At 39.3% G+C, this 27335-nt stretch overlaps 2 protein-coding genes and 3 long non-coding RNA genes across 16 annotated transcripts in view; all 5 read left to right on the forward strand.

Moving 5' to 3' along the window:
* Positions 1-27335, forward strand: part of LOC119495339 — a 296329-nt gene that overhangs the window by 27232 nt on the left and 241762 nt on the right. The gene's annotated exons all lie outside the window — the stretch shown is intronic.
* LOC119495359 lies at positions 9621-11048 on the forward strand. The gene is made up of 4 exons (XR_005208459.1): positions 9621-9838; positions 9968-10002; positions 10720-10794; positions 10950-11048. It is a non-coding gene; the product is annotated as an uncharacterized LOC119495359 (long non-coding RNA).
* LOC119495341 (myosin-4-like) overlaps positions 11668-27335 on the forward strand; it is a 108506-nt gene continuing 92838 nt past the window's right edge. For all 12 annotated transcript variants that reach the window (XM_037781710.1, XM_037781711.1, XM_037781715.1 and 9 more), the window contains exons 1-2: positions 11668-12290; positions 26728-27195. In XM_037781710.1, coding sequence (XP_037637638.1) covers positions 11758-12290; positions 26728-27195 — 1001 coding nt within the window. In that variant the 5' untranslated portion in view covers positions 11668-11757. The remainder of the gene's footprint in view (positions 12291-26727; positions 27196-27335) is intronic.
* On the forward strand, positions 21844-23003 carry LOC119495369. The gene is made up of 2 exons (XR_005208469.1): positions 21844-22014; positions 22418-23003. It is a non-coding gene; the product is annotated as an uncharacterized LOC119495369 (long non-coding RNA).
* On the forward strand, positions 24591-25954 carry LOC119495358. Its single transcript, XR_005208458.1, has 4 exons — positions 24591-24745; positions 24874-24908; positions 25626-25700; positions 25856-25954. It is a non-coding gene; the product is annotated as an uncharacterized LOC119495358 (long non-coding RNA).

Raw genomic sequence — 27335 nt, forward strand, 5'->3', positions numbered from 1 at the left:
AGAGAGTGTTCCTATTGGCTGTTCATTCAACGGAGGCAGCTGTCAATCACTCACAAACTCCCACCAAACGGTCAAACTAGGCAGCGCTGATCAAATATGAATCAATATTCTGTTACTGTAATGCCTATTTCTCGCCTGAAATGTTTTCAGAATCATCTTGCAGTGTACTGTTTAGCTGTAAAATGAGAAAGTTTGTGACCCGGCAGCCATGTTGACATCTCTAGAGGGAATACCAAGCACCGCTCACATGACCGGAGCACAGCCAATAAGAACGCTCTCTCTCTGAAATGACCTGTGATTGGTTAAAGTCTCTAGATTTTTTAAAGCCTGAAAACAGAGCCATGAGGAGGTGCAGAAGTCTAGTTTTCTCTCAGAACACTTGAATTACAATATGCTGAAAGATTATTATGGAATTTTAGCCCAATGATGCCAAAAATATACTGCCTACTGCCACTTTAAAGATGCTCAATACGGAATACAGAGCATATCTATCGCCTGCACATGGCTCTCAAGATGGAGATGGCTGAGCCAGCAGCTAGCAGCTAACGGTGCTAACACAAGCCCCTAGTACTACAACTTCCATGTCGGTCACGTGATGCCATTGGGCCCAAAAATACTTTTTCCCATAGACTTACATTGGGAAAGAGTAAATCAGTAATTCAGCGGATAATTAAATCAACTTCCCATTATGAACACTTGAATAGCTCTTATTTAAATCATTAGGTCCTAAAAATTGTAAAATGCACTAATAGATGAGTCCAGAGTGATTTCCTTTCCTCTGTTCATGTGAATGAGACCCAGATCGAGGCTGGAGTGAGGGCTGGGAGGCGGAGTTAAAGGAAACGTTACTGCGCCTGCTCTATGGGGCCAATGGATGCGGAACATCGCTGGATGATCAGCTAACAGTGGCGGAAGGTGGCCGGTACACTTCCGGTTCCACTGTATCCGCTGTAACATCCATATGAGCACAGTGCAGAGCGGTGGCCATTAGCTAGCAAGCTCGCATGCACTAAAATACACACTTGGCCAGCCCAGCTACGTACAGAAATAAATAGTTGTTTGCTGCTATATTAATGCTTTGAATTTGGAATTTTGCACCTTTAAGCAGGGTCTTAATTTTTGCGACGAAGACTGATTGTGTTCTCACAAGTACTTTGTCAGTCAAAAGTAATGAGAGTAAATGTGAAGTCAGTAGGAATCCTTTTTCTACGAGATATAGATGCAAAACCCATATCACCATATCTACCATTTATTATGAAGCTACCTACAATTTTCTATTGGATTTTCTCTTAAGATACGCCTCGTCTCTATGTGGATCATCAGGAGATTACAGGATTTAATGGAGAAGAAGTAACCATCAACTGTCGTCACAGGAACCGTGGAGAAATTGCATGGTGCAGGCTGGGCAGCTCCTGTGTGAATACGTCGTCTGGATCAATAGATGGAACAAGAGTGACCATCAATGAAAGTGTCCCCAATGTTTTCACTGTGACTATGAGTGGACTGAGGACAGAGAGCAGCGGCTGGTATTGGTGCGCTAAAGGAGACTTACAGATGCCAGTACATGTAACTGTCACTGAGAGACCTAGTAAGTACTATAAGTTTTTTGCATTTATAATTATTTGTCAAGTACATAATCTATGTGTTGATTTAATACAGAAGTGATATTAGCATTGAGTATAGTCATATTACAGTGGTAATCATGGTGCTATTTTGAATTATTTACACAGATACAGCAACAGGTTTAACCCCTGTGTCACCCACTCGTGAACCTGTGAATCTCACCCCTGCACCCACAGCTCAGGGTGGACACCCAAGGTCAGCAGCCTTTGCATTAACATACAGTATTTAGAGAAATGTGGACATTTTGTGATCCAGAAAACAGTCCTTGTAAGAATCTGTACATGTGTTTTCACTTACATTAGAAGATAAGTTCTACTGAAAGACTAAATAACTTCTTAACTTCAGTATGTGACCAGGATGATGAATATGTTTTAGACTACTGTTTAAATACGAATGTTATGTATATTTATTTATTAATAGTTAATTAATTTGCATTCAAATTTCCTGCTGCAGTCTTTCTGATCACCTAAAGATTTTCGGCATCCGTCTGAGCGTGTTGGTCTTCGTTGTCATGGTGACCTTGTTCATCTGTTTTATGATCAAAAGACACAGTAAGTATATGGTGAACTGATGAAACCAATTTGTGTTATACACTTCTGTTTATTCTACAATATTTTGTTTGAATTGAGGACTAGTTTGCATTACTGTCATCGAACATTGGGAGTCCGTAAAAGGTGTTTTTTTTTCTGTCTCTCCTTTAGTGCAGATCAGAGCAGAATCATCAGACACAACAACGGTAAAATAAGTGGATTAATATATATTTTCACAGAGCAAACTGAATTACACTGTAGAGATGATGTCATTGTAATGTGTTTATGTTTACTACAGTTCTATACTGTACATGTATTGTTGTTAAGAAGATACAGTAACCACAATCAGAACTCAACAAAACATGTCTTTGATCACAAAGCTATAATATAGTATTGTAAAGTATTGTTGATGTAGTCTAATGTAATGCCATCTAGTACAATTCTGTAATCTTACTGTAAATTGGATGTTTTTCTCCTTCAACACAGGCTGAAGAGGAAGTAAGATAAGTGAGAAAAACTTCAGACGAGGTAACCCTTAACCATAAAAATCATAACTCATGTTACACAATATAAGTACACTTAAACACACATGACTACACTTTTTATCATTTTTATTTTACAAACTTCACCAGTAATTAACTGAAACAAATTTGAAATTCTTCAACAATGGAAACTTTCATATCTCTCTCTCCTTCTTTACCCAGAGGTCTGATGCAGAGAGTGATGTGGATGGAATATAAAGGGTGAATATTAAGATAACCAAACCCTGTCTGACTCTTCTCACGTACTGTAGTTCAGTATTTTCTGCCGATCATTTTGTTCTCACCAAGTCAAAATGTTGCCCTTTAATTGAGTCTCTTATAAACTTGCATCATGTTTCTTTGCCATTCCTTCCTCATTTTCATTTGTCTTTTGTTCTCCAACTGGTTGAAAAGACGTCTCAGCAGCAAGTTGTTCGTTGTTGTTTTTTTCATCGTTGCCATGCATTTCTCTCCACCTCTGCATAGTGGCAAAACATTGCAAAGAATGTTGTATTGTATATTGGGTTTAATGCGCTTAATTTATTAGGTATAAATTCGCAATAATATAATCATCATCTCTTGGGTGTCTATAAACTCTCAATGTATACTAGCCATGTGTTTTAACTCGTTTTTTTTAAGTATATGCTGTTTTCATTCCTTTAAAAGTGAATGCACATTTAATTTCATGTTTAGAGAAGTCATTATGTCAAATGTAACTAAATAAAGATAAACAGATTGCAGTGCACAGAGGAGTACAAAATAATTAGGGCTGTCATTATTAACGCGATAATAACGCATTAACCAAAAATCGTTTTAATGCCACTAATTTCTTTAACGCATTAACGCAACTTGTGATTTTTAGGTTGTAGTGGGCTCAGTTTTAAAGCTAGAGTGAAGATATCATCATTAGAAACTAGAAAACCTAAAGGATCCATCGGTACCAGCCATGTAGTTTAAATAATGCTCCAAACTTCTGTTAAAATTTTGGCGGGGAAAAAATGTCTTTGCAATTTTCAAAGGGGTCCCTTGACCTCTGACCTCAAGATATGTGTATGAAAATGAGTTCTATGGGTACCCACGAGTCTCCCATTTACGGACATGCCCACTTTATGATAATCACATGCAGTTCGGGGCAAGTCATAGTCAAGTCAGCACACTGACACACTGACAGCTGTTGTTGCTGTTGGGCTGCAGTTTGCCATGTTATGATTTGAGCATATTTTTTATGCTAAATGCAGTACCTGTGAGGGTTTCTGGACAATATTTGTCATTGTTTTGTGTTGGTAATTGATTGATTCATCATACACATTTGTAATTGAATGAAGCAAAATTAAAGGTTAAACTGTTCAATTGATCTGTTTCACGTCTGTCTCTTCTTTCTTACCCAGTTGTCAGATGCTAAGAGTGATGTAGATGTGATGTACAACTCTGGTTACTGTAGAACAACAAACTGTACAAAGGATATGTATTTTTATCAGCCAACCAATTGCAACTGTCTTACAGGAGGGGGAGGAGAGATTTTAAGTGTTGCATTGCATATTTAAGAAAATGAGGAAATAGAAAGTCAGTTTGTCAGTGCCTTAGTTGATGTAGTTTTATCTGACTGTGCTCACTCACCAACATGACTGTTCATCTCAGCTTTCTTCTCATCATCACTGGACTCACAGGTCGGTCACCAGGTTCATGTCACAATTTAGAAATGTGGGGTTTTATGCATCTAATTCTTTAAATGTCATTGAGTAATATACCCTACAGTTTGTATTTCAAATATTTTGAAGAATATAATGAACTAATGTCGAAAAACAACAGCTAATATGAACATATATTACATGCAGGTCATCTGAAGGAAGATTATTATTAGTGAATAAATGCATTCAAATGCTGTATTTGTTCTTGTTGCAGGAATTCACAGCATAACAACAGTCAGTGAAGTGTCAGTGAAGGCTGGAGAGTCAAGGATGTCAGGCTATAGTAACCGTTTTATAAAAATAACTTTTAAAGGGACTGTTTGTAAGATTCAGAAATGCTTGTTAACAGCGTCACCTGTGGCCGCTAAGTCAACGAAAGTCAGCGTCGGGCTGGCGCTTGCTCGCTCTACATAGACATGAACGAGCATCGCTCAAAACAGTGAGGCGACACACGTCAGCTAAAACCACAATATCACTCTATATTTTAGAGCACTGATTCATGGAGAGACCTTCATCTGGTTAGCTGACCAGATGAAGGTCTCTCCATGAATCAGTGCTGATCCTAGTGTTGGCTTTTCCTGTTTCAGCAAAAGCCCGGAAAAGCTCCCTCCCACCAACACCGGCACCCGGTCAGAGACGATAACGTTACTCGCTGCGGAGCCCCGTCACTTCACAAGACTCGGAAAACCTCTATTGGTCTGGAGGAGCTGCAGCATTTATTTCTGCACAAACGTCCACTAGATATTCTCAGAGCTACGAAGTCTTCTGCTGTGTGTAGTGTGCACGCATGCACGTGAGCGTGGGGCAAGCTGAGTGAAGGCAAGCAGGCAGAGGAGCAGAGACTCCGGCCAACACGGTTTTGCAAGACGGGCTTCACTAGATATAACTTTGTGGTTTTGGTGCTTCTGTGTAGTTTGTGTTGGAGTCTGAGTCTGAACAGCGCAGCCACACGCGAGCGCGCATATGCAAGCACACGTGTAAAAAGTTACAAACAGTCCCTTTAAGCATATTTGCTCCATTTCTACCTGTTGCTGCTTTAATATCAGTCTTATGTATCTTTTAATAGGAGAATATCCCTTATATAAAAAAGTATACTTTAAGTTTATTTTATAAAGTAAACTTAAGTATAGTTAAAGTTTATTCCCAAGTATACTTTATGTAACAAGTATAATAATATCAATATACTAGTAGTATACTTGTAAGTGTACTACTTCAATACTTCTTGGGACTACATTGGCCCACTTTTTAGTTTATAAAAGTATACATTAAATGAAAGAGTAATAAACTTTGAGTACACAACTAGTTTACATCCAAGTTGTATTTTGTACTGCAACTATAATATGAACTATACTACAAGTGAACTTATAGGTATACTGTTAGTTTACTAGTTATATACTTAGCGTAACCTATTAGTTTAAAAGTTTTTACTGCAAGTATACTACGTTTTCTTAAGTGAACTTATAATACTTAGCAAAATATACTTTTCTGTATACTTTTCCAAGTTTTAAGCCAAGTACACTAAGACTTTTCTGTATAATTGACGGTATAAGCCAAGTATACTGAAGTATAATTTTGTTAAGTTTAGGTATAGGTAGGTACATAAAAAGTAATCTGAAAGCATACACTCTTATTTTAAGTTTAAAAGAAGTATTACTAATAGCATACTTAGTATAACCCTGAGTGAAGGGACGGGGATCTGGAGCGAGTAACGTTATCGTCTCCGACCAAAACTCCGGTGTCTCCCCTGTGCCTTCTGACCACGGTCGGGAGGCTGAAGCAGGAAAACACAGAATAAGCATCGATTCATGGAGAGACCTTCGTCTGGCCAGCTAACATTACTGCCAAGCAGGTGAACTATAGAGTGATATTGTGGTTTTAGCTGATGTGTGTCGCCTCACCGTGTTGATTAATGCTCGTTCAAGTCTATGTAGAGCGAGCACAAGCGCGAGCAACAGGACGCTGTAGTTCGTTGACTTAACGTTCACAGGTGTCGCTGTTAACAAGCAATTTCTGATTCTTACATAGAGTCCCTTTAAGTGAACTCATAGTACTCAGTAAAATATACTTTTCAGTATAAGCCAAGTATACTGAAGTATAATTTTGTTAAATTTAGGTACAAGTAAAAAGTAATTTTGAAAGCATACACTCTCATTTTAAGTTTAAAAGAAGTATATTAATAGCATACTTGAATAGACTTCTTTTTTGTAAGGGATAGTAAGCATTGACAGATAGAATCTTAACTGAGCACATCTGTGATCACACATACAGTAATAGGTTTAATGAATAAATCAATTATGGTTATTGGTTGCCATTCATGTTCTGTCCTCTGCTCCTTCAACACAGGCTCAAGAGGAAGTAACATACAGTACTGTTAAGAAAAAGAGAAGAACTTCAGCCCGGTAAGTGACTGTATGAATATTATTGGCTGAACCTTATGTTTCTTTTCTTTTTTATTAAGTAAGACCCACCTCAGAATTATTAGTATTTTCTTTGGACTATTGTATAAAATAAGGTTTTAGTAAACTCTAATTCCTCTCATGTGTTCAACTTAAAAAGGAAGTATTTTCATGAAATGGTTCATGATTTCGATTTTAACAAAGGTGGTCATGTTGATGTAATCTAATCAGATCTAGTCTAATGAAATGGTGTTTAGCCTTTATTTAAATAACGTTTGGTTTGCTCCTTCATCAGGCTGAAGAGGAAGTAACATACAGCAATGTTACGCACATGAGAAAAACTTCAGTTAAGGTAGCCGTAAACCAATTAAACCACAACCTGTATTACACAACATAAGCACACAAAAAGACACACTCAAATAGCATTTATTATTTCAGCATACACATTTGTATTTGAATGAAGCAAAAAACTAAAAAAGGTTTAACTGTTCAATCAATCTGTTTCACATCTGTCTCTTCTTTCTTACCCAGAGATCAGAAGCTAAGAGTGATGTGGACGTGATGTACAGCTCTGTGGTTACTGTCGAACAACAAACTGTGCAAACTTTAAATTTTAAGAGCCCAGTCTCACACTGTTGCTCACATACATAGTGTAGCTTTTCTTAGCCACACTGCTAGTGTGGCGGTTGATTCTTATTCTGCTTTATCATTAATCTTTCTTACTAATTGTCATTTTTTCTACTGTTCTGCAACAGGTTGAAGCAAAAGATGAGGATGTCACATATAGCAGGTTGGCCCAGCATCAGCAGAACCTGTAACCCCATGTTAACCCTACATCTTATCTGCCTGTCTATCACTGGACTCTTTTCTTAGATGATAGTGTTGCAATGTGTTGCCATCTATTCTTTGGTTTTGCAACAACTTCTTACTTCTTTTTAATTTTGAGGGTTTACACCTTCTCCTTTTTTTATTCTCCTCTGAATAGCTGCAAAATGTTTCAAACAAGTGCTGAACTGGTCCTGGTTTCCCAAAAGCATCTTAAAGCTAAGACGTTTGCAATATCCATCTTACGACCCTGCTTAAGCTGAAGAAGTGTTTCCCAAAAGCTTCGACAAAAGCATTCACCTCTTAGCAATGATCCTATCGACTCGTAGGAGGTTAAAGAGCATCTTAAGAAGCTTCAGAACCTGCAGGAGGAACAAAAATAACATGTTTCATTGAAGTTTTTATTGTTTTTGTTCATTATAGTCTGTACTATATTGAACAGTGATGTTGTTTAAGTGACGTTTGATGTAAAATGAAGGATAATGTTAAAAATAAAAATAAGAATATGAAATGAATAATGCACAAATGAATTCAGCAGTTGATCTACCAGTTTCTGTTGTCGTCCTCCTCCATTCCTTTTTCTTGTCTTGTAATATATTCATCTCTTCTGGCTGAAACGCCACTGTCCTGATGTTGTTTTTTGCATTTTCCCCATTTTCTCTTTTCTTTTTATTTATGGTGCATAGATGATTTGCACATTCGTGAAGATTATAAGAACGGCCACTGCTTCATTTTGGGTTTAAAATGTGTTTAAACATGCAGAATATTTTTGGCATCATTGGCCAAAAATGTCATAATAACCTTTCAGCATATTGTAATTCAAGTGTTCTGAGAGAAAACTAAATTTCTGCACCTCCTCATGGCTTTGTTTTCAAGCTTTAAAAAATCCAGCCAGTGATGGGAGACTTTGGCCAATCACAGGTCATTCAGAGAGAGAGCGTTCCTATTGTCTGTTCATTCAACGGAGGCAGCTGTCAATCACTCGCAAACTCTGATCCACCTCTGCATAGCGTCAATACATTGCAAAGAAGCACTGGTCTGTTTGTTATATAAGGGCATTGACAAACCTTTAAGCTTATCTGCAGAACATGTATATTGAGTTTACTGTGCTTAATTATTAGGTATAAATTCACAATAATATAATCCTCATTTCTATTTTCATGTAGTTTATACACTCTCAATGTATACGAGCCATGTGTTTTAACTCATTTTTTTAATGTATATGCTGTTTTCATTCCTTTAAAAGTGAATGCACATTTAATTTCATGTTTAGAGAAGTAATTATGTCAAATGTAACTGAATAGTGATAAACAACTTGCAGTGCACAGAGGAGTACAAAATAATTAGGGCTGTCATTATTAATGCGATAATAATGCATCAATGAAAAATCGTTTTAATGCCACTAATTTCTTCAACGCATTAACACAACTTGGGATTTTTAGGTTGTAGTGGGCTTACTTTTAAAGCTAGAGTGAAGATATCATCATATGAAACTAGAAAACCTAAAGAATCAATTGGTACCAACCATGTAGCTTGTCAAGAAGGAGGCTAAATATCGCTCCAAACTTACGTTACATTTTGTTGAGGAAAAACTGTCATGGCCATTTTCAAAGGGGTCCCTTGACCTCTGACCTCAATATATGTGAATGAAAATGGGTTCTATGGGTACCCACGAGTCTCCCCTTTACAGACATGCCCACTTTATGATAATCACATGCAGTTTGGGGCAAGTCATAGTCAAGTCAGCACACTGACACACTGACAGCTGTTGTTGCCTGTTGGGCTGCAGTTTGCCATGTTATGATTTGAGCATATTTTTTATGCTAAATGCAGTACCTGTGAGGGTTTCTGGACAATATTTGTCAATGTTTTGTGTTGTTATTTGATTTCCAATAATAAATGTATACACACATTTGCATAAAGCAAACATATTTGTCCACTCCCATGTTTATTAGACTATTAAATACTTGACAAATAAGGTACATTTTGAACAGATAACAAATTTGTGATTAATTTGCGATTAAATATTTTAATTTATTGACAGCTCTATTTATAACCAAGGTTTAAGACTATATGAGTTGTAGTATGGAATAAGGATGATGACTTCTGTTTTTTTACTTTACATTGTGTGCTTTTGTTTATTTATTTCTGCTGCAGTGTTTCGGTTGAACTAAAGAGATTCATCATCTCTTTGAGCGTGTTGATCTTCATTGTAATGGTGGCCTTGTTCATCTGGTTTATGTTGAAAAGACACAGTAAGTTTATGCTGAACATTGATAAATCCAATTCATACCAAATGTGTTTTTAATTCTTAAATGTTTATTTTTTATGTAGATTATTTTGTGCATTGAGAGTAACAGAAGTCTTTACTGTTTCACGTTTAGAGCAGACCAAAGCAACATCATCTGCCATGACAGCGGTAAGATTCACTTATTTATATCCCAGGTTTTCACAAAGAAGGCTCTAAGGAACGTCAGTATAAAGGCTGACGTGTGAGAGTGCTCATTTGTTTAAGTTTAGATCATAGTTGTAGGGTGAGAATTGAAGTTTAAAATTTTCAAAGAATATGCTATCACTTTGCAGAAGTTCATCAGAACAACACTGTACCGTTAATACAGCATGTCTATTAGATAAAATAGAGATTACAGTAACTATTATCAGATAGACTTAACTGAGCAGTGTCCCTATTATTTTAATTCCTCCTATTATGATTTTTCATTTTGAAGTGTGAACGGCTTTTTTTTGTTTTTTTTCTAAAATACGTTTTTCTGCTGCTCCCGTCCACAGCTGCTTTACCTCGCCATCAGACAGCCCTTTCTGACGGGGAACTGAAGCCATTGTATTGCTCTCTTCAAAGCCACCAGACTACATTCACAAAAACAGCCATTTTACCTCCACTTCAAAAAATCCAAACTAACCCTTTCAGTTATTTCCAAACTTAGCACAGCTAACTTTGACTCAGCTAGTGCTAGCGTTCACATTATTTCTATTTAAAAAAAAAAACAACAGAACACAGCTGGACCCGCCCTTTAATATAATATCTCATTTTACCATTCACAACTGTAACTAAATAAACCAATGTGTAATTCATCAAAAACAGAATGTGCTCAGTCCTCTCTTTCATATCTTTACCCAGAAGTCACATGCTGAGAGTGATGTGGACGTGACGTATAGTTCCGTGGTTACCACGAGGCCACAACGTGTACGAAGGGTAAATATTAAGAAAACCGAGTCTCATGCTGACTGTCATATACTATTATTACGTTTTTTTTTTTTTTTTTACTATTTCACTTTTTTTCCCAGACTTAGAACATTTATTTTTCTTCTTCCTTCCTTGTAATTTTTACTTCTTTTTTTTCCCAACAGGTTGAAGCAAATGATGAGAATGTTACATACAGCACATTGGCTTAGCACATCACCCCTGCTTGTTACACCTTCGCACTACTTTATCCTCTTCCACATACTGAGTGCTGAAGATGAAGATTGGGAAGACCTTCATTCACACCGAAACAGAGAAGTGGAAGGATATGCAGGTGTTGAGACAATTAATGACACCATCTTCCCTGGAGTAAAACAACACACTCAGTAACCTTTTAGACAGTTGGCAGTCACTATAGAACAGGGTCTGAAATTAACACCCACCACCTACCAAATGCGAGTAAATTGTTGGCAGTGGCGGATAAAATCGTCAGGCGACCCGCCACTTTGGCAGGCAGGGAAAACGCTGGGGATGGGAATAGAGAATTGGTTCACGTTGAGAACCATGAGCCATGGCGGAAAGAAAAAAAAAGTGGAGGAGGAGAGCTAGTCATGAGAATGTGATGACATCACTATGGGATGTCATGAGAATGTGATGTCATCACAGTGTGATGTCATGAGAATGTGATGACATCACAATGGGATGACATGAGAATGTGATGACATCACAATGGGATGACATGAGAATGTGATGACATCAGATTGTGATGTCATGAGAAGTGGCTTTGATGCCTTTAATGTGTCAGTTTGCGTTTCATCTCAAAGTTTACCTATAGAGGTGGAAAATTTTACAGAAATCACTTGCTGAGCCAAAATTTTTGGAAGCTGCTGACGTTTGAGTTAATTTAACATTAGGTTAACTCAAGCTCAATGGATCAAGTATCATCGTTACCAAGCTCTTTCGAGCAGATGAGCTATGAAAGAAAAGTCCAACAACTGTTGGAAGACCAGCGGAAGGAACTGGAGAAGAAGTTTGCTGTGGACCTTGATGCGAAGCAACAAGGCTTGGAGACGCAACAGACTTCAACTCCAGACGAGAGTGAGCCGTTTGACTTGGCAAATTATCGATAAGGACGCTGTAATCCATGGTCTCCAGCAGGTGCGGCGCGATAAGGACGCTGTAGTCCCTGGTCTCCGGCAGAAGCAGTCCGATAAGGACGCTGTAATCCATGGTCTCCGGCAGGAGCAGTCCGATAAGGACGCTGTAATCCATGGTCTCCGGCAGGAGCAGTCCGATAAGGACGCTGTAATCCATGGTCTCCGGCAGGAGCAGTCCGATAAGGACGCTGTAATCCATGGTCTCCAGCAGGAGCGGCGCGATAAGGACGCTGTAATCCATGGTCTCCGGCAGGAGCAGTCCGATAAGGACGCTGTAATCCATGGTCTCCAGCAGGAGCGGCGCGATAAGGACGCTGTAATCCTTGGTCTCCACCAGGAGCAGCACGATAAGGACGCTGTAGTCCTTGGTCTCAACCTGGAGAAGGAGAGTCTCAACCTAAAGCTCACAGAGACCAGAACCAACCTGTTGAGGACGGCAGATGTACTCCGACAGAGCGAAGAAGCCTGGCAGGCCAAATACAAGGCTCTGGAGGACAAGTACACAAAGGTCCTTACAGAGAAAGACCAGACCTTGAAGAACAAAGTTGAACAGATGGAGAATGTCAACAAGGACCTGAAGGACAAGGAACGGATCTGGAAGACTAAGGTCAGTCAGTTGCAGGACGTCAACAAAGACCTGATGGAAAGCAAACAGAGACTGAATACCACAGTCCAACACATGGAGGTTGAGAAGAAGCTTCTGGAAGACATCTGCCTGAAAATGAAGAAGAAGATGAGAGGAGTCTTTTCTTGTTGGAGGACTGAGGATCGAGAGACAACATTGCAAAAGATGAAAAGCAAAATGTTGAAAAAGACGAAAAAGGAAGTCACGGAGCATGAAGCTGTGGTGATACAGGAAGAGACGGAGCAGGAAGCTGTGGTGATACAGGAAGAGACGGAGCAGGAAGCTGTGGTGATACAGGAAGCACAGCAGGAAGAGGTACTGGGAGAAAAGGAGGTGGAGAAGAAGAAGAAAAAGAAGACGACTGTGACAATTGATCTCACGTTGGAGAAGAGTAGCTCCCTCCTCCAAACCCTTCACCTCCTTCCTCATCTAGCTGCGGTGAAACAGGAAGAGACGGAGCAGGAAGCTGTGGTGATACAGGAAGAGACGGAGCAGGAAGCTGTGGTGATACAGGAAGCACAGCAGGAAGAGGTACTGGGAGAAAAGGAGGTGGAGAAGAAGAAGAAAAAGAAGACGACTGTGACAATTGATCTCACGTTGGAGAAGAGTAGCTCCCTCCCCCAAACCCTTCACCTCCTTCCTCATCTAGCTGCGGTGAAACAGGAAGAGACGGAGCAGGAAGCTGTGGTGATACAGGAAGCACAGCAGGAAGAGGTACTGGGAGAAAAGGAGGTGGAGAAGAAGAAGAAAAAGAAGACGACTGTGACAATTGATCTCACGTTGGAGAAGAGTAGCTCCCTCCCCCAAACCCTTCACCTCCTTCCTCATCTAGCTGCGGTGAAACAGGAAGAGACGGAGCAGGAAGCTGTGGTGATACAGGAAGAGACGGAGCAGGAAGCTGTGGTGATACAGGAAGCACAGCAGGAAGAGGTACTGGGAGAAAAGGAGGTGGAGAAGAAGAAGAAAAAGAAGACGACTGTGACAATTGATCTCACGTTGGAGAAGAGTAGCTCCCTCCCCCAAACCCTTCACCTCCTTCCTCATCTAGCTGCGGTGAAACAGGAAGAGACGGAGCATGAAGCTGTGGTGTTACAGCAAGAGATGGAGCAGGAAGCTGTGGTGTTACAGCAAGAGATGGAGCATGAAGCTGTGGTGTTACAGCAAGAGATGGAGCATGAAGCTGTGGTGTTACAGCAAGAGATGGAGCATGAAGCTGTGGTGTTACAGCAAGAGATGGAGCATGAAGCTGTGGTGAAACAGGAAGCACAGCAGGAAGAGGTAGTGGGAGAAAAGGAGGTGGAGAAGAAGAAGAAAAAGAAGACGACTGTGACAATTGAGCTCACGTTGGAGAAGAGTAGCTCCCTCTTCCAACCCCCTTCACCTCCCTCCTCATCTACCTCACCTTCCTGTCTCAACCGCCCCCTCACCCCCATCACCCATCATCATTAAGAAAACTTCAATCTATCATATTTCACTAAGGGGTTTCTCCTGGTGTTCAGGTTTCTCCAACAAAATATATATTAAAATAAAACTTAATTAAAAATAAAATAAACAGTCAAATAAAATGTCAATATGTCTGCCTCTCTGAATAAATGTTAATTTGTTAATTTATTAGTAATAATGTTGAGGTTTGGACTGTTGGTCGGCGACGGGAAACTTTACTTCCTATATAGCAGACATCTGCGCCTGAAGATTCACAGTCGATAAACGTCCTGAAAAACCTGGTAAGTAGAGCTGCAACGATCAATCCATCAACAGGAAATTAATCAACAACTATTTTAATAATCGATCATTTTGAGTAATCTTTATACCCCCGCGACAACGTGGTGTCCGTCCTTCCGTCCGTCTATCTGTCCCTCCGTCTTTCAGTCCTTCTTCGTTAAAGGCTTTCACAGTCTCTAAGATTTGTTGGTTCAACCGCTCGAAAGAGCTTGGTAACGATGACACTTGATCCACGGTGCTGTGAATATTGTAGTCACCCTAGTCGATTGTTAACGTTAAACTAATTAACCTAATGTTAAATTAACCAAATGTTAAATTAACTGTGATGACTGGTGGGCAGCACAGTCCTGCATGGCTAAATATTGAAGCTACTAACGTTAATGTAGGTTCCATTAAGTTCCATTATGGTATGTTCAAGCTCTGTTCTGTAAAAATGACTATTGGGCGAAGGTAAATTCAAACTTTCATGATGTGTTCATGATGTGTAGTTTTTTGGTGAGACACTTGAATAAATACAGTTGTTTGAAGGAGATATTTTCACAACAATATATCATAGACAATAGAGAAGGAATCATGACCTGTTTAACTTCCTAACACTATGTCTTAGCAGCTTATAATACATGATTGAAATGACTGATGCCAAATTTTTTTTAATCAGAACAAATATTTATTTAAAAATACTTAAATAATTGTTTATTTCCTAATCATTTGAATTATGTTTAATGCAAATAACCACTATAGATGACAGTAACAAAGTACAGTACAGTACTATGTACAGTACCCTCCCACCCCCAAGAGATAAGGCTCTGCTGGAAGCAAGCAACAGTGTAATTCAAAAACTGGAATTTACCACGCATATAATGTTTTTTGTGTAAAATATATCAAACATTGAACGACATCAGGTCTAAAATTGTATTCCTTCATCTAGCGCATAGATTTCATAAGTGGCAGATACAATTTCTGAGCGGCAGACAAAAAAAATACTTGCCTGCCACGGTGGCAGGCAGTGAAATGGTTAATTTCAGACCCGGCTATAGAATATATGTTAACCTCTCTCAAAGTTTCCGAGGCAAACAAAGGTGCAAACAGTACGTTCTTCAAGGACAATAAAGATTTGTCTATCCATCCTGAGTGCAACAGTTGCTATCTCTGGAGACGAACAATCCCCAAGGGCATCTCGAGTTAAGAATTATTCTGGTAAAAATTCGAGCCATTCTCCTGGACAAAGGGTGATATAACACACCATCCTGAGAGATAGTATTGTTCAGAGTGTGCTGCAGTGAAACTAACTCAATGTGCTCACAAAGCCTTTCACAAAAAATACAGTGCAGTTATTGATGCGTGAATAATGTGTTGTTTGGATATTACTAAATGACTTCTGATCAATTTCCCTCTAGGTGTTGGCCTGTCACGGAGTAATTGTGGTCTCTGTAGCATCCAGGAGCATCAAGCCACCCTGTGCTCTACAGTGATGGGAACCAATTCATTAATGTGGCCTTCACATAAATAGATTACCCGTTTGGCTCAGGTAAAGGCAGAAAAACACTAGCAGAGAGCCCTTGAGCAATGTGAGCACAGTGAGATGCAGCACAGCTTAACATGTGACTCTAAAAAACAATAAATGTGCCATTCATTGGGACAAAGGTTGACACTAAATGTGTGTGCCTTCACTTGTAATTCACTTTTCAGCAATCTGATGTCTGTTCTGGAGATTAACAGCCCAGAGGTGGGAGTGTTTTTGTAAATCGACTACCTACACAACGAGTAAATAATCAAGTGAAAAGTCAAATATTCGGGCTGTCCAGCCCTACCATATTCAACACACACACACACACTAACAACTCTCTTGCTGCTAAGTGGCTGTGGTTGAGATTAATGTGTGTATGATACAGGTTTTTGAGTACAACTGGTGTGTGACTATTCAAGTACCTGCTGTATAGGCCACTGCTTGACATGGTGGATGATGTGAAGGACGAGAAATCATTTCATTGGATTTCTTATCTTCATTTGGTCAACGTATGAAACGGTTATGCAAGAAATCATCATTGTCAGCCCTTTGGTTGATATTGCTTGCTGTATCTGTATATACTTTAAATGTGTCCACCATTTAAAGGGACTGTTTGTAACTTTTTACAAGCATAAATCTACCGGGTCGGGATCCCATGCGCGCTCGCTTGCATATGCGCACTCGCATGTGGCCGGAGTCTCTGCGTCCTCTGCCTGCTTGCTTTCACTCACACACCGCGTGCGTTCTCGCTGTCTCGCTCCACCTCTACACGTGAACGTGCGTTCACTCCACACTGCAGGAGAGGTAGTAGCTCTTCAGAATATCTAGTGAATGTACAGTGGACGTTTGTGCAGAAATAATTGCTGCAGCTCCTCCAGACCAACAGAGGTGTTCCGTGTCTTGTGAAGTGACGGGGCTCCGCAGCGAGAAACGTTATCGTCTCCTACCGGGCGTCTCCCTGCGGGCGCAGTCGGGAGACGATAACGTTTCTCTTCCTGCTTCTAGGATCAGCATTGATTCATGGGGAGACCTTCGTCTGGTCAGCTAACAATACTGCCAAGCAGGTGAAATATAGATTGATATTGTGGTTTTAGCTGACGTGTGTCGCCTCACTGTTTTGAGCGATGCTCGTTCATGTCTATTTAGAGCGAGCACAAGCGTGAGCCCGACGCTGACTTTCGTTGACTTAACGGCCACAGGTGTCGCTGTTAACAAGCCTTTCTGAAAGTTACAAACAGTCCCTTTAAAGGTAGGGTCGGTATTGCTGAGAAACTGGCAAGAATACACTAGATTTTTAAAATGATCCAACCGAAAGATTTAGTCCAGTGTTGCCAACTCTTTTCACATTAAAGTAGCTAGCAGCGCTAGCTCCGAAAGTTGTTAAATCTAGCAAGAAAGTCGCTTGCTGTCGGTATGTAATGAGAATTTCAACAAATATAACAAAAAAGGTATTTGAAGAACCCTAGTTTTGATGGGAAGGCCAGGTAAAGTCGGCCTCATGTGTAGCATGTCTGAAGCCTGAAGCAGGGTTTTCTGCTCAAACCATTCTTGGCAGTTATTGCAGCCAGAAAAACAAATTTGGGCCTCAGTGTGGAGCCTGAGTGAAGCTGAGGTGGAAGCAACTATCAATCACTCCAGAGTTTTATAGGTTGAAAGACCCTCCAATCAAAGGCAAAACTGCACCCACAATACTTCTTTCTGAGTCTTGCTGTGTTGATAATCACTTTCAAAATCCCCACCAGACCTGGCAGACCATATGCAAATTGTGACATAAGTCATTGAAACCCCAAACTCACCTAAGAAATGCAAAAACATTTTCGTATTGCTATCCTACATCTCTCTTACCTTTTGTCTGTGAGATTTGGTCGTACGAGTCATTCCCAGCCCAATTCGCCAAACTCACTTAACTGCACAAACTTAAATTGCTATTTCCAATCTGATTAACACCACCTGTTCATGAGGAGGTTTGCATTCATGAGATTTGATCATTAGCATACTCAATGTCTCCAAATTGCTATATAGGGTGAATGGAGTGGAACAAGCCAGCCATTCACAAGAGCCATTCCCAAGAGTAAAAATAAGAACTTCACACCTTCAGCAGACAAAATACATGTAGTGAAGAGATTGACATGAAGTAAGATGCTCATGTGGCTTTCTAAAGCAAAGCAGTCCATGTCGGAAGGAAGTCAAGGGGATGTGACAATCACCGAGATAGATGACAGAATATTATACAATAGGTAATGTTAGACTGTCAGGTGCAATAGAGGATGTTGTTTCCCTAGACAGGCTTGCAAAACCTGAGGTGGCTGTCGGAGTGAGATTATTTCCCTAGCAGTTACTGAACTGTTGTTGCCATGCCAAAAGATGCCGGTAAAACCATTAAATCCACAATCAAAGAAAAACAAAACATAAAATAAACGATGTGGTAAATTGGCAAGCCATGCCGCACTTCACGCAGATATGGCGAATGGAGCGTCAATTCCACATTACGTTTTATTTCAGTTATTTACTTTCATTTAAGTTGATTTCTGTAACACAATTGATCTTTCGGAGGTTGTAGCAGGCTCAGTTTTAAAGCTAAAAAAACGGAGGAATCCATTAGTACCTCTGACCTCAAGATATATCAATGTAACTGGGTTCTATGGGTACCCACGAGTCTCTCCTTTACAGACATGCCCACTTTATGATAATCACATGCAGTTTGGGGCAATACCATGCAGTTTTTTGCATGCAGTATAAATATGTTATCGCCTATTATAAAAATGGTGTATTTGAATATTTCTGCATACTGGGTTAGGGTTTTGGTACCAAATCACAGCATGGCTTTTTCTCATAGTCAAGTCAGCACACTGACAAACTGACAGCTGTTGTTGAATGTTGGTCTTGAGTCTGCCATGTTATGATTTGAGCATATTTTTTATGCTAAATGCAGTACCTGTGAGGGTTTCTGGACAATATCTGTCATTGCTCTGTGTTGTTAATTGATTTTCAATAACACATATATACATAAATTTGCATAAAGCAAGTGTATTTGTCCACTCCCATGTTGATAAGAGTATCAAATACTTGACAAAATCTCTCTTTAAGGTACATTTGAACAAATACAAAATGTGCAAATAATTTTTTCGATTAATCGCGATTAACTATGACAATCATGCGATTAATCACGATTAAATATTTTAATGGATTGACAGCCCAAGTTATACGTCAGATAAATGTTTTTTTGTGGAGAAAAGGTGGACTGTGTTCGTTCCTAAAAGAAAATTTGAAAAGAGAAAATAGTGAAGATTTGTGACAAATTCTCTCATATGTGCCCCTTAAGATCAAATCTATTTGTACAAATAGTTCTTGCATGAGGGCCAATGACTTTCTGCAGAGATTCTGAGCATTTTCACAAATATTCAAAAAACACTATGTTTTTCTCGGAGCCTTCAGCTTTGATGGTTGCAGCTTTGGTAAATCTCAGGTCTGGAGCACTGGGGCTGGATAACCTGTGCTGACCTATTCATAGGTTTTTTTCGTACTGTACTTTGAGTGAGTGGGGTATGAAGTCCTGTGAGGAGCTAGCAGCGGGCTGCATGGTGTGATTGCCAAGAAGAGGCAGAGCTGACATGTTATCACTTCCCTACAAAGTGGCTCTGCCTGAGGGTTGTAAGCTGCTGAGAAATGCCAAGGGGGTGTGAAGGTATATGAAGTGTGCAGATTAGTATTAAGGTGTATCCACCTGTACACTGAAAAGATGACAGAAAGGTTAGACTGATAGGTGGATAGGTAGACAGATAGAAAGAGCAGAGTGAAGGAAAAACAGACAGAAATATGAACTGTATGCACATAAAATGCCTTTGAGGAAGGACGATCTAAACAGCTACTTGAGCACAAGCACTCATCGTAAATAATATCTGATAATTAAAATGGGGGGGGGGGGGGTTACGAGCTGGCTGATATACTGAGACTTGGAGATAGCAGAGAAGGTAAATAAGTTGTGTATTCAAGAGTCAAGTAGTGGGCGAATTCAAAAAGTCAATTATGCATAATGCAATACCATGTACTACTGAGCAGGGCCAAAGACACTTTTCATTCCTTTCATATTCAGATGAGCAAAAATCCCATCCAGAGAGAGAGAGAGCGAGAGAGATAAAGAGAAGGGGAAGATGCTGACATGTCTACAGGCAGCAGCAGCACAGAGCCCCGGTGTCAACATGAGAGAGGGTGAATGACACGCCACTGAGAAGCGCAGGCGGCACACAGGTGTCAGCGAGCACATACATAGCGTGGGGCAAGCTGAGTGAAGGCAAGCAGGCAGAGGAGCAGAGACTCCGGCCAACACTGGTTTTGCAAGACGGGCTTCACTAGATATAACTTTGTGGTTTTGGTGCTTCTGTGTAGTTTGTGTTGGAGTCTGAGTCTGAACAGCGCAGCCACACGCGAGCGCGCATATGCAAGCACACGTGTAAAAAGTTACAAACAGTCCCTTTAAGCATATTTGCTCCATTTCTACCTGTTGCTGCTTTAATATCAGTCTTATGTATCTTTTAATAGGAGAATATCCCTTATATAAAAAAGTATACTTTAAGTTTATTTTATAAAGTAAACTTAAGTATAGTTAAAGTTTATTCCCAAGTATACTTTATGTAACAAGTATAATAATATCAATATACTAGTAGTATACTTGTAAGTGTACTACTTCAATACTTCTTGGGACTACATTGGCCCACTTTTTAGTTTATAAAAGTATACATTAAATGAAAGAGTAATAAACTTTGAGTACACAACTAGTTTACATCCAAGTTGTATTTTGTACTGCAACTATAATATGAACTATACTACAAGTGAACTTATAGGTATACTGTTAGTTTACTAGTTATATACTTAGCGTAACCTATTAGTTTAAAAGTTTTTACTGCAAGTATACTACGTTTTCTTAAGTGAACTTATAATACTTAGCAAAATATACTTTTCTGTATACTTTTCCAAGTTTTAAGCCAAGTACACTAAGACTTTTCTGTATAATTGACGGTATAAGCCAAGTATACTGAAGTATAATTTTGTTAAGTTTAGGTATAGGTAGGTACATAAAAAGTAATCTGAAAGCATACACTCTTATTTTAAGTTTAAAAGAAGTATTACTAATAGCATACTTAGTATAACCCTGAGTGAAGGGACGGGGATCTGGAGCGAGTAACGTTATCGTCTCCGACCAAAACTCCGGTGTCTCCCCTGTGCCTTCTGACCACGGTCGGGAGGCTGAAGCAGGAAAACACAGAATAAGCATCGATTCATGGAGAGACCTTCGTCTGGCCAGCTAACATTACTGCCAAGCAGGTGAACTATAGAGTGATATTGTGGTTTTAGCTGATGTGTGTCGCCTCACCGTGTTGATTAATGCTCGTTCAAGTCTATGTAGAGCGAGCACAAGCGCGAGCAACAGGACGCTGTAGTTCGTTGACTTAACGTTCACAGGTGTCGCTGTTAACAAGCAATTTCTGATTCTTACATAGAGTCCCTTTAAGTGAACTCATAGTACTCAGTAAAATATACTTTTCAGTATAAGCCAAGTATACTGAAGTATAATTTTGTTAAATTTAGGTACAAGTAAAAAGTAATTTTGAAAGCATACACTCTCATTTTAAGTTTAAAAGAAGTATATTAATAGCATACTTGAATAGACTTCTTTTTTGTAAGGGATAGTAAGCATTGACAGATAGAATCTTAACTGAGCACATCTGTGATCACACATACAGTAATAGGTTTAATGAATGAATCAATTATGGTTATTGGTTGCCATTCATGTTCTGTCCTCTGCTCCTTCAACACAGGCTCAAGAGGAAGTAACATACAGTACTGTTAAGAAAAAGAGAAGAACTTCAGCCCGGTAAGTGACTGTATGAATATTATTGGCTGAACCTTATGTTTCTTTTCTTTTTTATTAAGTAAGACCCACCTCAGAATTATTAGTATTTTCTTTGGACTATTGTATAAAATAAGGTTTTAGTAAACTCTAATTCCTCTCATGTGTTCAACTTAAAAAGGAAGTATTTTCATGAAATGGTTCATGATTTCTATTTTAACAAAGGTGGTCATGTTGATGTAATCTAATCAGATCTAGTCTAATGAAATGGTGTTTAGCCTTTATTTAAATAACGTTTGGTTTGCTCCTTCATCAGGCTGAAGAGGAAGTAACATACAGCAATGTTACGCACATGAGAAAAACTTCAGTTAAGGTAGCCGTAAACCAATTAAACCACAACCTGTATTACACAACATAAGCACACAAAAAGACACACTCAAATAGCATTTATTATTTCAGCATACACATTTGTATTTGAATGAAGCAAAAAACTAAAAAAGGTTTAACTGTTCAATCGATCTGTTTCACATCTGTCTCTTCTTTCTTACCCAGAGATCAGAAGCTAAGAGTGATGTGGACGTGATGTACAGCTCTGTGGTTACTGTCGAACAACAAACTGTGCAAACTTTAAATTTTAAGAGCCCAGTCTCACACTGTTGCTCACATACATAGTGTAGCTTTTCTTAGCCACACTGCTAGTGTGGCAGTTGATTCTTAGTCTGCTTTATCGTTAATCTTTCTTACTAATTATCATTTTTTCTACTGTTCTGCAACAGGTTGAAGCAAAAGATGAGGATGTAACATATAGCAGGTTGGCCCAGCACCAGCAGAACCTGTAACCCCATGTTAACCCTACATCTTATCTGCCTGTCTATCACTGGACTCTTTTCTTAGATGATAGTGTTGCAATGTGTTGCCATCTATTCTTTGGTTTTGCAACAACTTCTTACTTCTTTTTAATTTTGAGGGTTTACACCTTCTCCTTTTTTTATTCTCCTCTGAATAGCTGCAAAATGTTTCAAACAAGTGCTGAACTGGTCCTGGTTTCCCAAAAGCATCTTAAAGCTAAGACGTTTGCAATATCCATCTTACGACCCTGCTTAAGCTGAAGAAGTGTTTCCCAAAAGCTTCGACAAAAGCATTCACCTCTTAGCAATGATCCTATCGACTCGTAGGAGGTTAAAGAGCATCTTAAGAAGCTTCAGAACCTGCAGGAGGAACAAAAATAACATGTTTCATTGAAGTTTTTATTGTTTTTGTTCATTATAGTCTGTACTATATTGAACAGTGATGTTGTTTAAGTGACGTTTGATGTAAAATGAAGGATAATGTTAAAAATAAAAAATAAGAATATGAAATGAATAATGCACAAATGAATACAGCAGTTGATCTACCAGTTTCTGTTGTCGTCCTCCTCCATTCCTTTTTCTTGTCTTGTAATATATTCATCTCTTCTGGCTGAAACGCCACTGTCCTGATGTTGTTTTTTGCATTTTCCCCATCTTCTCTTTTCTTTTTATTTATGGTGCATAGATGATTTGCACATTCGTGAAGATTATAAGAACGGCCACTGCTTCATTTTGGGTTTAAAATGTGTTTAAACATGCAGAATATTTTTGGCATCATTGGCCAAAAATGTCATAATAACCTTTCAGCATATTGTAATTCAAGTGTTCTGAGAGAAAACTAAATTTCTGCACCTCCTCATGGCTTTGTTTTCAAGCTTTAAAAAATCCAGCCAGTGATGGGAGACTTTGGCCAATCACAGGTCATTTCAGAGAGAGAGCGTTCCTATTGTCTGTTCATTCAACGGAGGCAGCTGTCAATCACTCGCAAACTCTGATCCACCTCTGCATAGCGTCAATACATTGCAAAGAAGCACTGGTCTGTTTGTTATATAAGGGCATTGACAAACCTTTAAGCTTATCTGCAGAACATGTATATTGAGTTTACTGTGCTTAATTATTAGGTATAAATTCACAATAATATAATCCTCATTTCTATTTTCATGTAGTTTATACACTCTCAATGTATACGAGCCATGTGTTTTAACTCATTTTTTTAATGTATATGCTGTTTTCATTCCTTTAAAAGTGAATGCACATTTAATTTCATGTTTAGAGAAGTAATTATGTCAAATGTAACTGAATAGTGATAAACAACTTGCAGTGCACAGAGGAGTACAAAATAATTAGGGCTGTCATTATTAATGCGATAATAATGCATCAATGAAAAATCGTTTTAATGCCACTAATTTCTTCAACGCATTAACACAACTTGGGATTTTTAGGTTGTAGTGGGCTTACTTTTAAAGCTAGAGTGAAGATATCATCATATGAAACTAGAAAACCTAAAGAATCAATTGGTACCAACCATGTAGCTTGTCAAGAAGGAGGCTAAATATCGCTCCAAACTTACGTTACATTTTGTTGAGGAAAAACTGTCATGGCCATTTTCAAAGGGGTCCCTTGACCTCTGACCTCAAGATATGTGAATGAAAATGGGTTCTATGGGTACCCACGAGTCTCCCCTTTACAGACATGCCCACTTTATGATAATCACATGCAGTTTGGGGCAAGTCATAGTCAAGTCAGCACACTGACACACTGACAGCTGTTGTTGCCTGTTGGGCTGCAGTTTGCCATGTTATGATTTGAGCATATTTTTTATGCTAAATGCAGTACCTGTGAGGGTTTATGGACAATATTTGTCAATGTTTTGTGTTGTTATTTGATTTCCAATAATAAATGTATACACACATTTGCATAAAGCAAACATATTTGTCCACTCCCATGTTTATTAGACTATTAAATACTTGACAAATAAGGTACATTTTGAACAGATAACAAATTTGTGATTAATTTGCGATTAAATATTTTAATTTATTGACAGCTCTATTTATAACCAAGGTTTAAGACTATATGAGTTGTAGTATGGAATAACGGATGATGACTTCTGTTTTTTTACTTTACATTGTGTGCTTTTGTTTATTTATTTCTGCTGCAGTGTTTCGGTTGAACTAAAGAGATTCATCATCTCTTTGAGCGTGTTGATCTTCATTGTAATGGTGGCCTTGTTCATCTGGTTTATGTTGAAAAGACACAGTAAGTTTATGCTGAACATTGATAAATCCAATTCATACCAAATGTGTTTTTAATTCTTAAATGTTTATTTTTATGTAGATTATTTTGTGCATTGAGAGTAACAGAAGTCTTTACTGTTTCACGTTTAGAGCAGACCAAAGCAACATCATCTGCCATGACAGCGGTAAGATTAACTTATTTATATCCCAGGTTTTCACAAAGAAGGCTCTAAGGAACGTCAGTATAAAGGCAGACGTGTGAGAGTGCTCATTTGTTTAAGTTTAGATCATAGTTGTAGGGTGAGAATTGAAGTTTAAAATTTTCAAAGAATATGCTATCACTTTGCAGAAGTTCATCAGAACAACACTGTACCGTTAATACAGCATGTCTATTAGATAAAATAGAGATTACAGTAACTATTATCAGATAGACTTAACTGAGCAGTGGCCCTATTATTTTAATTCCTCCTATTATGATTTTTCATTTTGAAGTGTGAACGGCTTTTTTTTGGTTTTTTTCTAAAATACGTTTTTCTGCTGCTCCCGTCCACAGCCGCTTTACCTCGCCATCAGACAGCCCTTTCCGACGGGGAACTGAAGCCATTGTATTGCTCTCTTCAAAGCCACCAGACTACATTCACAAAAACAGCCATTTTACCTCCACTTCAAAAAATCCAAACTAACCCTTTCAGTTATTTCCAAACTTAGCACAGCTAACTTTGACTCAGCTAGTGCTAGCGTTCACATTATTTCTATTTAAAAAAAAAAACAACAGAACACAGCTGGACCCGCCCTTTAATATAATATCTCATTTTACCATTCACAACTGTAACTAAATAAACCAATGTGTAATTCATCAAAAACAGAATGTGCTCAGTCCTCTCTTTCATATCTTTACCCAGAAGTCACATGCTGAGAGTGATGTGGACGTGACGTATAGTTCCGTGGTTACCACGAGGCCACAACGTGTACGAAGGGTAAATATTAAGAAAACCGAGTCTCATGCTGACTGTCATATACTATTATTACGTTTTTTTTTTTTTTTTTTACTATTTCACTTTTTTCCCAGACTTAGAACATTTATTTTTCTTCTTCCTTCCTTGTAATTTTTACTTCTTTTTTTTCCCAACAGGTTGAAGCAAATGATGAGAATGTTACATACAGCACATTGGCTTAGCACATCACCCCTGCTTGTTACACCTTCGCACTACTTTATCCTCTTCCACATACTGAGTGCTGAAGATGAAGATTGGGAAGACCTTCATTCACACCGAAACAGAGAAGTGGAAGGATATGCAGGTGTTGAGACAATTAATGACACCATCTTCCCTGGAGTAAAACAACACACTCAGTAACCTTTTAGACAGTTGGCAGTCACTATAGAACAGGGTCTGAAATTAACACCCACCACCTACCAAATGCGAGTAAATTGTTGGCAGTGGCGGATAAAATCGTCAGGCGACCCGCCACTTTGGCAGGCAGGGAAAACGCTGGGGATGGGAATAGAGAATTGGTTCACGTTGAGAACCATGAGCCATGGCGGAAAGAAAAAAAAAGTGGAGGAGGAGAGCTAGTCATGAGAATGTGATGACATCACTATGGGATGTCATGAGAATGTGATGTCATCACAGTGTGATGTCATGAGAATGTGATGACATCACAATGGGATGACATGAGAATGTGATGACATCACAATGGGATGACATGAGAATGTGATGACATCAGATTGTGATGTCATGAGAAGTGGCTTTGATGCCTTTAATGTGTCAGTTTGCGTTTCATCTCAAAGTTTACCTATAGAGGTGGAAAATTTTACAGAAATCACTTGCTGAGCCAAAATTTTTGGAAGCTGCTGACGTTTGAGTTAATTTAACATTAGGTTAACTCAAGCTCAATGGATCAAGTATCATCGTTACCAAGCTCTTTCGAGCAGATGAGCTATGAAAGAAAAGTCCAACAACTGTTGGAAGACCAGCGGAAGGAACTGGAGAAGAAGTTTGCTGTGGACCTTGATGCGAAGCAACAAGGCTTGGAGACGCAACAGATTCAACTCCAGACGAGAGTGAGCCGTTTGACTTGGCAAATTATCGATAAGGACGCTGTAATCCATGGTCTCCAGCAGGTGCGGCGCGATAAGGACGCTGTAGTCCCTGGTCTCCGGCAGAAGCAGTCCGATAAGGACGCTGTAATCCATGGTCTCCGGCAGGAGCAGTCCGATAAGGACGCTGTAATCCATGGTCTCCGGCAGGAGCAGTCCGATAAGGACGCTGTAATCCATGGTCTCCGGCAGGAGCAGTCCGATAAGGACGCTGTAATCCATGGTCTCCAGCAGGAGCGGCGCGATAAGGACGCTGTAATCCATGGTCTCCGGCAGGAGCAGTCCGATAAGGACGCTGTAATCCATGGTCTCCAGCAGGAGCGGCGCGATAAGGACGCTGTACTCCTTGGTCTCCACCAGGAGCAGCACGATAAGGACGCTGTAGTCCTTGGTCTCAACCTGGAGAAGGAGAGTCTCAACCTAAAGCTCACAGAGACCAGAACCAACCTGTTGAGGACGGCAGATGTACTCCGACAGAGCGAAGAAGCCTGGCAGGCCAAATACAAGGCTCTGG

The sequence above is a fragment of the Sebastes umbrosus genome, chromosome 10, assembly GCF_015220745.1.
Source record: "Sebastes umbrosus isolate fSebUmb1 chromosome 10, fSebUmb1.pri, whole genome shotgun sequence".
Classification (NCBI taxonomy): Eukaryota; Metazoa; Chordata; class Actinopteri; order Perciformes; family Sebastidae; genus Sebastes; species Sebastes umbrosus.